Genomic DNA, 11,611 nt, shown 5'->3' with positions numbered 1-11,611 from the left:
TAATGAGGGGCAGAAATTTTAAGTGGTATGACTGCTAGTAAGTTGTCCGTGGTTCTGTTAGTATCCCTGATTAAACCTATTGATCGATCAAGAAGAAAAATGGGGGGACTGGAGAGATGGCTCAGTGGTTAAGAACACTGACTGCTCTTCCAGAGGTCCTGAGTTCAAATCCCAGCAACCACATGGTGGCTCACAACCATCTGTAATGAGATCTGATGCTCTCTTCTGATGTGTCTGAAGACAGCTCGTGTACTTATAACTTATAATAAATAACTAAATCTTTAAAAAAAAGAAGAAAAATGACATCCAGTTTTAAAGGCAAGTTCAAGAAGAGTGGGAGGGGGACAAGAGCGAATATTAGGGGGTGAATATGATCAGAATACATTATATACATGTATAAAATGTCATAATACAACCCATTGTTATATATAGTGAATATACTAATAACAGTTACTAAAAGTATGTGCCATATTGGTCCTCAGTGCTTTCGTCCTTCTATAGAAAACCTCTGTGTTAGAGCTTTAGTCTAAAATGAAGAACTTTAGAGATGGGAATTTAATAGGGATTACATATAACCAAGGCCACAAGGGCAGGTCTTAAGATGATTCCAATGGTATTGATGTCCTTACAGCAAGAAGAACATATTAGAAGTGCCCCAGCACCATACACACAGTGAAGCCACAGTGTTCTAGAAGGTGTATTCCAGGACAGAGACCCTCATCAGATAACTCAATCTGTCTTAATCTTAGACTTCCATCTTGAAGATCGATGGGAAGTGAAAGATTACCCAATCACTGTCTTTGATTTTAATTTCCATTCAAAGTATCAGTTTATTAGAAACAGCTGGGGTTGGGGATTTAGCTCAGTGGTAGGCGCTTGCCTAGCAAGCGCAAGGCCCTGGGTTGGGTCCCCAGCTCCGGAAAAAAAAAAAAAAAAAAAAAAAAAAAAGGATAGAAACAGCTGGAAAGTCAGATTTAGCCCCATGAGTTCCTATCAGAATGGTAGCCAACCCCTCAGCTGTCAAAAACGGCAGCTCTTGTCAAAATGACCCATCACAGAAGCTCTCCACAGTGGTGACACCTTCTTTCTTGCCTCAGCCTACAGCTTTAGTAAAGTAGCTCTTCAGGGCTGTTCACAGTGGCAGCACCCCTCTAACTTTCCCAAGCAGCTCCACAGAGATGGGTCCTCAGCCAAAGCCACCTGTTGCCAGAAAGGACTTCCCATCCTAAGCCATGGGCCTGAGGCAGGGAAGAGGGCCTGAGGTGTGTGGAAAAATAGCCACTGATTACTGAAATTTCCCCAAAAACCCACCAATCCCTGACTCCCCCAAGCTCAGGACTTGAAATCCCATCAATCTTCAATTTGGAAATCTCTGCCCCGAGAAATCCTATGTAAGCCCTGCCCTTTGTCCAATTGCCTGCTGTCCGCTCCTGGGAGCAGAGGGCAGCCATCCCTGGATGTCTCTTCTCTCCCTGGACCCTCCAATGACTCTCTTTTAAGCGATTTGCTGCTTGGTGTGCCCCATTGAAAGAAACCAAGAAAGAAGAGAAGGGAAAGCGAAGACGTAGAGCCGGGCTGATACCCTCCCCTGGGAGCTGCAATGCGCTTCCTCAGGAAGCTTCCTCTCAAGGGCTTCCTCTCAGGGCTGTGTGGTTTCTGGGCTCCTGTGCCTCAAGATGCCCTTCCATTGGACTGCCTTTCTCCTCTGGTTCCTGGGCTTTCAAGTCCCAGGATACTCTTCCCTCGGAACAGAAACACATCGCACACTTCAGCTCATCCAAGAGCTTAGCACTTAGCAGTGTATCTGCCTGTGGTCTTAATAGTCTAGAAGGCAGCTTCACAGGTACCCATATCCAGCTGCAGCCAGAGGGCTTGACTCACTGGGTACACTGGAACCCCACCACAGCCTACCATGTTCCTGTGGGACTCTCCCAGTGCAAGCTCGGCCCCCTGAGAGGCCACTGTTAATGACAGTGAAACCCTGCAGAGTTCTCAGCAGTGAGCAGGTGGGTGATCTCAAAGGCATGCTTGATGGCGCGCAGTCATAAACTTCCACTGCTGGGATATACCATCATGAAGTTGGTGAGATGCTCCACACATGGGGTGGGGCTGAGCTCTGGAGAAGCACCGGGTGGCACAACACCCGGTATCGCATCCTGTATCACCTGTATCACAGGGAACTGTCACCTGCTCATCATCAGTGCAACAAGTCCCCCAAAGCGCCATGTTTGAGGCCTCTGCTACCACCCCGTGACTATCTCCCATTCAGTCATCTGGGCACACCGAGGACACCTCTGGCACAGACGAGAGAGCTGAAGTTTTGGGGGCTGGGGTTGGGGTTGGTTTGGGTTTTTTGTGGTTTTTTTTTTTTTTTTTTTTTTTTTTTTTTTTTTTTTTTTGCTATGACAGTGGCATTAAACCTTGTTCATGGTTTCCCATTTGAGGCATTGTTTAGGTTGGCCTAAAACACCAGATCCTATGGCCCTAGCCTCTGGGTAGCTGGGATGTGTGCCACCATAGTCAGCTTAACTATGTCTTAAGTTCCATAACCTTCCCAGACTTCAGGGAAGGACAGTAAGAGCAGGTGCTCAGGACTAAGGAAATGGCTTACTAAGAGTACATGGTACTCTTCTAGGGACCCAAGATGTACACATGGTACACAGACATACATGCAGACAAAACATGCATCCACATTTTTAAAAATGGTTAAGGGTGATCCCTCAGTGCAGGTGACTTTGTGGGATGACCCCTTGACGAGAGGTGAACACTCACTGCTACTTAGTTCACCTTGCGTGTTCCACGATCACTACTGAAAACTGTCAAGAGCTGAAAATCAGAGCAAGGAAAGTAAGGGGAAAATCATCAATCAGCCACTGTTTTCAGTGTCTCTCAAAGATCACACCATCTGTCAGGGGAGGGCAGGCAGAAGGGCAGGTTTTCCCTCCTGTCCTGCTCCTAAGTGGATTCATCCAGCCAATCCTGCAAAGCCACCTTTACCAAGGGTGAGTGCCAGACATTGCTCAGTGGCACAGTCCTTGCCTAGTGCAAGTGAAGCCCCATGTTTCACTCAGTATTCCGAAAAAGAAAAAACAAATGAAACACCACCTCCACCTAATGAAGACAACAGGAAATATCACACCGTTTAATTTTCAACTACTGCTCCAGTTCCACAGAGCGGTCCCTATCAACTTGAAAGGTTGTTTCTTTACACCCCCAGACACACAAATTGTTCAAACGTCAACAGTCAACAAATGCCCAACTTGAAGGGTAAACCAGCCGCTAGCTTTTCTCAGTCCCTGGGCATACCTCCCTGTCCACCCTAGAGTCCCCAGCCACTGGGAGAGCACCAGGTAGGCTGACCAGCAGGACCTTCCTGAAGCTTTGCTCTCATCCCTGACCCCTCCGTGGCAAAGAAAAAAGAAAATGCAGGGACTCAAAATCAACCAGTTCCCAAAACACAGTACAGCACACCATTAGCAATACAACCTGGGAATATAGTATCCTCCAGCTGTTCACCCTGCCAGCTATCCCCGTCCCCACCCCTGGCCCCCAGCTGTCTCTTCCAGCTGTTTCCTCCCAGAAGCTGCACAGCCCCAGTCCTTCTCTGTTCAGACTCACTGCTACTCTGGGCAGTTTCTCCAGCCCACTGTCAGGATTTTGGCAGCATGGTGGGATTACACAGAAGTAACTAGAAAAGAAAAACATCTGCCTCTGTGAAAGCTGCGGCTGAGGCACAATCCAATGAGATGAATGTCAACAATACTGACCCTCCTGACCGTACCCTGACCTGTAATACTATCCCTGCCTACACCCTTCTCTCAGGACGCACAGTATCTGGATCTCCAAGCCTACAAGTCCTATGGCAAAGGCCACATGTTTTAGGAGGACAGTAGATTCTGTGGCCCCTCAGATGACAGCTGGGGCTGGCATTGAGGGCACCACCAGGTGAGCCTCTGGAGCCCATCTGGGGGCCCAAATGTCTCCTTCATGACTTGGTGACCAGAAGGACATTGTTCCTTCTGGTAGATCTGTGTGTGCCGTTCCTTGCCTTGGAATTTGTCCCGAAGCCAATCTGTGCTGAACTCCACCACATGATCCACAAGGGCCTCCAGAGAGGAAGGACTCAGGAATGAACCGAGAGACAGGGGATGGATCCTTGCTCTGTACAAGGCTTCGTTCTTTATAATGTTCCCTGAAAACAAAGAGAGACGTGAGGGTAGGAAATACCGTCTACAGAGCCTCGGACTTGCTATGTAGCCTAGGCTACCCTCCTGATCCCCATGCCTTGTCTTCTAAGTGTTGAGTTAGGGATATGTGCCACCACACTGGCTCACAATCTGTCTCAAGCGATGATGAGAGGAGTCCATCTCGCTGGGTTACCGAGCAAAGACCTTGCTAAGGAGAGGAGAGTAATTCAGATGGCACATGGGCAACAGACAAAGCAGTTGTCTTTCCCCCCAAGAATTTCACAATCTCACTTGCAGTTACAGACAAGTCCTACCTGAACTCAGCTCAGCTTCACGGCTTACCAGCCAGGTGCCCTTTGCTTTAGTTTCCTCATCTGAATAAAAGGGAAAGCTAAAAAGGCTTTATCCCAGGGATAGTGTAAGGACAGGACGGTGCCTGAGTCCCTGGAGTCGTAGGAGTTGAGCTGGTTCTCACCAGTATCATTGTGTGGTCAGCTCTCTGTACACATCCAAGAACTACCACTGGAAACCTTGTTCATCCTTCTGGCATAGAAACAGACTCCACTGGTTCTCTCATGAGAGCACAACACTTTCCCATCTTCTCAGGATAAACTCTATTCATGGCAGGCAAAGTCATACTTTGTATATGGACAAAGCTCTGCCAGTAGCAACCACTTTAACAGCCACTTGTGGTGGCCCTCACTGCTCTCCTGTGGGCAGAAAACTGCCCTCCCAGTACTAAGAAGTCCAGCATGCCTGGTTTCAGCTGGAAATGCTCACAGTTTCACTACTCAGTTCTCCAGAGCAGAGACCTGTTTCTCTCTCTCGACTTCTAATTGCCTAGAGCTAACCTGATATCTGACCCTGCTAAGAGCAGTGGGCATGCTCCTCCCTCTCTTCTAATGGCCTGCAGGGCAACCATTCCCAAAATGAATGACTAACCAGGAACCTTCTATATTCCCTGTAGGTCACCAGGCTTTGGAGGATGTCAGGTACTCAATATGATCCCTCTGTTAGGAGGTCACACTAATATCGCATCAGAAGGCTCACAAATGACAGTCCTATCATGTCAGAACATGGTCCAAGAATGGAGTCATTCAAGGAGAATTCTGAGTGCTTGTGAGAAAACTCTAAGAAAAAAGACAAGAGTCGTGTGGCCTTGCTTTCTTCAAAACATGGAATTATTCTTGGAATATATTTTCATGTTCTTCCCAGGTGCATCAGAGGAGGGTGAGTTTACGTCACCGTTCATTACAACTGGCTGTTATTTGTTTAGACATCTTTGATGGCTGTTCCTGGTTGTCAATTTGAGGTCATCTGGAATTACTACAATCCAGAGATGGAGGGCATATCTGTGATCCAGATCACAAGGCTGGAAGACAGAGATTTCTGACCTGGACCTTGACTTGGAGATCTTAAGGCACAGTGGCCATGTAAAGCTTAGGCCCAGGCAAGGGAGCAAAGTTTAATCCAAGGAGACTGAGGAATGCAGATCTCTGAGTTCAAGATCAGTCTGGGACAAAGCAAGTTCCAGATCCAGGCAACCATACACCCTTTAATCTGGGCCATACCTTCTGCTGGAGGCCTACACAAGGACATTGGAAGGAGGAAGGGTCACTCTTCTTCACCTGCTTCACTTACTTGCCAGCACATTGTTGTAACCTACTTCTACAGGACTCCAGCTTCTACAGGAGACCAGCAGGAACACTCAGCCTCATGAGACTGATCAACTATTAGATTCTTAGACTTCCCATTCATAGCTGCCCATTGTTGGGTTAGTTGGACTACAGAGTGTAAGTCATCACAATAAATTCCCTTAATATATAGAGATATTCTATAAGTTCTGTGACTCTGAAGAACCCTGATTAATACAATATCTATGGAAAAACATGTTTTTGCTACATGTAGTTTGTCCTTATGATTAAATACAGATTGAACTCATGAGAGCCTTACTCAGTTGACCATGCTCTTAACCCTCAGAGTATAAATTGATGCTTTGAATAAAGTTGGCTACAACATTGAGACTTTTGTCTTCCTCATCCAGTCCATTTTCCCAGGTTCCACTGCCTCTCGAGTGGTAAACACTATCGTGATGTGAGTGTTATGCCAGAGAAAGAAGCGAGGATCTTCCTAAACTGACCTGAGTCTAAAATCAATGAATAAGCCAACCTTAAAACCAACAGTGTTGACACAACTGGGATAGTAGTCCTTAAGTCTCGATTGCCCTACAGATGAGTGACTTTTCCATTAATCAACTCTTTGGGGCTCCTCCCCACCACACAGGTCATACCTAATCCTGAGAAGTATCTCTGGTCTAATAGTGTGTAGCACACAGGCTGAGCCTGGCTTAGAGCTTCCAAGGCTTGTCCTCGATGGAACTTTTCAGACAAGATGTCACAGGTGGGCTTAATCACTGGGGGAGGACTCCATGACATCTGGCAATTATAAAATGCCAGGAAGCCACCACCACTAAAATGGAGTACCAGCCTGAGAAGACAGAAGAGATCATAACATACAGCGTTCTCATACAGAATGAGATTATATTACAACCACTACTGTGTGGTCAACTCATACATTCATAAACGGTCCCCTGTAGAGTCAGTTCATAAGTATATATAATTACCACAACATAACCAGCTCACACATGCAACTGTCAATGTACATCACCATATAGTTTCTGCTATATAACCATGTCACATGTGTATACAATGACCACTATATAGGTCACATTTACACACAGTTACTATTCCCATTTGCCATCAAATCAGCTGCACATTAAGCTTCTATACTAATCTGGATCAAACTGAGAAGTTAAGGTCCCATGGACAGAATCATAAACACCTCAGGGCCAAAAGATATTTAGTAAAATATGAATATACATTGCTTTCTAATTACATTGCAGCAATCCACGTTGACAAAGGAAAGCTGAAAGTCTGAATGCAGGAGGTTAGTGGAACCAGCATTAGGGAGAAGATGAAGAAATGGTGGCAAAGAGGACATTACTTCCAGTTTCAGGTCAGATTAACCAACTCCTACACATGTGTGCCCCTAAGCCTCTTAGATGCTAAGCGAAGAACGGACATTTCCCACACGTTGGTAAGGAAATAATGGGCTTCTGTGTAGAGACAGCTAATCCAACCAGCGCTGCCTCTGCACTAGAGGCCAGAGAGCCTGAGTCCATGTCTGACCTAGTTAGTGTTCTTGGGAAGGGCAGAGACAACTTTGGGGAGCTAGGAGGTGGGCACATGCCTGTAATCCCAGCCTGCAGAGAGGCTGAGACAGGAGGATTATGAATTTGAGACTAGCTTAGGCTTGTCAGGAATAATGCATCAATGTTTCTTGTTTTCTTTTCTCCTTGTTTGTCACTGTCACAGCTGACAAGATGGCTTAAAGAGTACAGGTACTTTCCACCAAGCCTCACGACTTGAGTTTGATCTCCAGGATCCATAGAACCAACTGCTGAAAGTTGTTCTCTGACCTCAACACGTGCTTCTGCTTATGCATGAATGCATTTGAGGGTATGTGAGCGCATGCGCACACACGCGCGCACACACGCGCGCACACACACGCACACACACACACACACACACACTAAACAAATAAGTAAATACACAGATACGTAAATGGAATAAGAATTTCTCCTTCAAAGATTGGAGGTGAGGCTCAGAGGTCTTGCACAGTACCACAAAAGGACCGTCAAACTTGTAAATACTGTGTGGCTTAGTAGAAGGGGGAATCCTTTGCAACACGGAGAAGTCAGAAGTGACCAGTAACTACACAAAACTTAAAAACTCCAAGTGCCGAGATGTTTTACAAACACACTCAAGGGATGAACACTGGCCTGGAAACAATCCCGACAACACATATTATCAAACTTAATATCCCGAAGCTTAAAACATTGCAGCATGAGGCTGTTCAGACATCATAAGCTTGCCATGAAACCTTAACCTGAGTTTGACCTCCACAATCCACAGTTAGAACCAACTCCCGAAAGTTGTCCTCTGAGCTCCCCATGCACACTGAGGTGCACACACTTGTGGGATGGTAACAGCATAGAACATGTTCATAGCTGGCTGTATGCAAACAGCCTAATGCCAGCCCCTGGGCAAAGCCAGCCATTAGAATGTTCATTCCCAGTGACTCCCTGATACACCAGAGTGACCCTGACCAGAGTCTACGTGGGTTAATATTTAATTAAAGCTTGATTCAAATTTGAAAAAGAAAATCATTTTCTTCCAGGGGCAATTGGGAAGCAATACTACACACCTACAGAGCTTTTTCAACATTTTTTCCCTCAATGTTCACAAATTAAATAACTGGGAAAACTATAACCCTACATTCAGTGCATGAGAGTCTAGACATATGCTTTTCTTCTGAGGCAGTTCATCCTCAAGTAGCACACTGGCTGGAAACCCCATGCTCCCCTCTCTGGGACCTAAGGAGGTACAAGCATCTGGGTCCAGACCACAGTTCAGTTCTTATGGGTGAATGTACACCCTTTTCCCCTAACAAGACCTGGGCATCCCCAAGTGTGTCCCCTCAGCCATGCCTTGTCACAGAGGGGACCACATAAATATGGCAGACCCCACTAGGACCCCTGCACATGTCACACCATTACCTGGGCACTGGGTCTGTCCAGTCACCTCTTTTGTTAGATTTCTTTGCTCTGGAGAAGTCATTCACCCAGATACTGCCAAACAAACCGAACCTGACCTCCATCCACCTCTGGGCCTCTGCTAAAGGCTTCTTTCCCCCGAGATCGTAAGGGCCATCAGATGTACTGGGAACAGGCTCTCCAGACCCAGAGGGGCCTACAGAAGTTTCCTGAGCACTGGGACCCAAGGCTGGCTCTGGGTTCCCAGCTTCTTTCTGCCACATTCCTTGTACAGGCTGTGGGCTGCTGCTGAGGGGCTCCATCTCCTCATCTCGATCAAACTGGAGGAATAATTTTTTCCCATGCACCTGGAGAAAAACAAAAACAAAACCAAACAGAACATGTATTGACCCTTAGAGACCTTCACATGGGTCACAGCTTCACAAACAGTCTGGTTCCTCTCTCCCTTCTGTGTCCTTTTCCCTTTTGTCCCAGAGCAGCAGGTACATGGCTTTGCAAATGCCAGAAAGCAGCTGCAGGAGTTGGATTAGGGATGAGAGAGGTCTGTGCCCGACAGCAAGGCCACCCAGAACAACCCAGATGCTCCCACAGATTTCAGGAGCCCACTCAAAGATTATACAAAGGGTCATCCTTTTAGTTACTTCATGACACGTTTCTCTAGGCCCACGCATTCAGCTGTTCCCAAATCTATCCAGTGACGTCTAAGTGCCAGCTCTGTGACAGCTATCAAAATAAGTGCTGGAACATCAAAACCGTGGGACTCAAACCATGCAGGACACTCTTTCCTAAGAGGCCACTGGTCTGAGGTTTGAAAAAGTATTCCTACAAGAGTCTTATCAAGTAAGTGTGCCTTAGTCCTTGCTCTGTCGCTGTGAAGGACCAAGGCAACTCTTAGAAAAAAAGTATTTAACTGGGAACTTGCTTACAGTTTCAGAGGTTTAGTCCATTATCATCATGGCAAGAAGCAAACAGGCATGGCACTAGAACAGCATCGGATAGCTGTTGCAGGATATTTGATCACACTGTGGCCCTGAGATGGTTTTATTTACTGAAAATATTTCTAGTTGTGGTATGGCTCAACCCTTAGCACACACCTTGAAGCCCTCTGGCTGGGGTACAGACACACCCTTAGTACATCTTTAATCCCAAGCAATGAAAGTAAAGTTAGTTTGTAGAAGGAAGCACACATTTGGAAGTGACATCTAATTGAGTGACAGACTCAATTGATGAATCAGAGAAAGAAGTGACAGGATAGGATATCCTCAACTCTCACAAGAAAAGAGAGGAAAGGGAAGCTATTTAAGAGAGCACAAAGAGGGGGCTGGAGAGATGGCTCAGTGGTTAAGAGCACTGACTGCTCTTCCAGAGGTCCTGAGTTCAATTCCCAGCAACCACATGGTGGCTCACAACCATCTGTAATGAGATCTGGTGCCCTATTCTGGTGTGTCTGAAGACAGCTACAGTGTACTCACATACATAAGATAAATAAAAATCTTTAAAAAAAAAAAAAAAAAAGAGAGCAGAGAGAGAGAAGAAGAAAAAAGAAAAGGGGCTCTTTACGGGGACAACTGGATGGAGACAGGATGCAGAGAGAGAACAAGCTAGACATAGACAAAGACAGAAAGAGCCATAGAGTGAGAAGCAGCCAGTAGCCCAGAAGACGAGGATAGATCGTCAAAGTTAGTATGAAGCCAAGCAGAAGCCGAGAGAAGCTAGATTAAATCAGTCAGCTTGGAGAGGAGTTTAAGCCAGAACAGCTGAGGTGAATCAGCCAGCCAGAGATCAGAAAGAACTAGGAAGGGTGAGCTTATTCGGCAGCAAGTCTCAGAGGCTGAAAACATTCTAGGCCTAGATAAGATTGTATGCAGGGTAGAAGCTTCCAGGGCTAGGACTGAGGCAGTAAGCCTCGAGACAATTACTTCAGGCAAATATGTTACTTTTACAGACAGCTTTACATCCTGATTCATAGGCAGCAATCAGAGGGGCTGGGGGGTGGGGAAACTCGGCCTGGCCTGAGCTTTTAAAACCTCAAAACCCACTCTCAGTGGCTCAATCGGACCACATCTTCCCCAACAAGGTTGCGTGCACCTCCTAATCCTTCCCAACAGTTCTACTCTCTCAGATGACCAAGCACTCAAATATATATGAGCCTTTGGGGATCGCTCTCAATCGAACCACCACAGAGTGTTTTACTACACCCATCTACAGTTGACGATATTAGAGCTAAGAAAGTGAGAACTTGCTTCAGATCACACAGCTAAGCAGCCACAGCAGAGACCACATGTCACTGTACAAAACTCACCCCACACCTCCTCCATGCAGTAGTACCAGGAAAATGTTAGTGGTCCCCCAAAAAACAGACAGGAGCTGATCTGATGCAACTCACAGCAGGGTCTTTATTCTCCAGGGGAGGTGGGGTGAACCAGCACACCTGTGTGAGATCCAGGGAAGCAAAACTCACCTGAGCATCCTGGAGCCACAAAGACTGAAAGGTGGTAGGGTGTAGCTTCTTACTGCTGCCCCCTGTCTTGACCACCTTCTGGCCCACAAAGGGGGAGACGAGATGGTGAAACTTCCTCACAGACGGCCCTTCTGGCATCTCTGCATACAGAGAGCTGCAAAGGAGACCTCTGACTTAGCCTGGCCCTCTCTTAGCCTGGCATGTCTAATCACCAGTGTGGCACCCCAAGGAGCGAGTTTGGGCCACTCACTTTAAAAGTAATAGATGCCAAAAGGACAGCTGAACTGAGGTGGGAGAACCAGATTAGACTGAGCTGGAACAGGGTTAGGGCCAACTTCTCAGCAATGG

At 46.6% G+C, this 11,611-nt stretch overlaps 1 protein-coding gene across 1 annotated transcript; it reads right to left on the bottom strand.

Annotated features, from left to right (window-relative positions):
- Nucleotides 1-3,567: 3,567 nt before the first annotated feature.
- Neil2 (nei like DNA glycosylase 2) lies at nt 3,568-11,611 on the bottom strand. The gene is made up of 4 exons (XM_032917659.1): nt 11,264-11,611; nt 8,806-9,149; nt 6,478-6,674; nt 3,568-4,192 (listed from the first exon to the last, which is right to left on the bottom strand). The coding sequence occupies exons 1-4, from the start codon at nt 11,399-11,401 to the stop codon at nt 3,879-3,881; spliced, it is 993 nt and encodes a 330-aa protein (XP_032773550.1). The 5' UTR covers nt 11,402-11,611; the 3' UTR covers nt 3,568-3,878.

This window comes from Rattus rattus, chromosome 12, assembly GCF_011064425.1.
Source record: "Rattus rattus isolate New Zealand chromosome 12, Rrattus_CSIRO_v1, whole genome shotgun sequence".
NCBI classification, from domain to species: domain Eukaryota; kingdom Metazoa; phylum Chordata; class Mammalia; order Rodentia; family Muridae; genus Rattus; species Rattus rattus.
The sequence above is the reverse complement of the archived record's forward strand: the minus strand, read 5'-3'. Positions and strand labels throughout refer to the sequence as shown.

Bases quoted from the DNA above. Each gene is read 5' to 3' on its own strand.
- Neil2 (XM_032917659.1), bottom strand. From the start codon at position 11,401: ATGCCAGAAGGGCCGTCTGTGAGGAAGTTTCACCATCTCGTCTCCCCC. The intron at 9,150-11,263 runs GTGAGTTTTGCT...GTTTTTCTCCAG, and splicing joins TGTGGCTCCAGGATGCTCAG to GTGCATGGGAAAAAATTATT. The intron at 6,675-8,805 runs GTAATGGTGTGA...CTGTCTTCTCAG, and splicing joins TGGACAGACCCAGTGCCCAG to GCTGGTACTCCATTTTAGTG.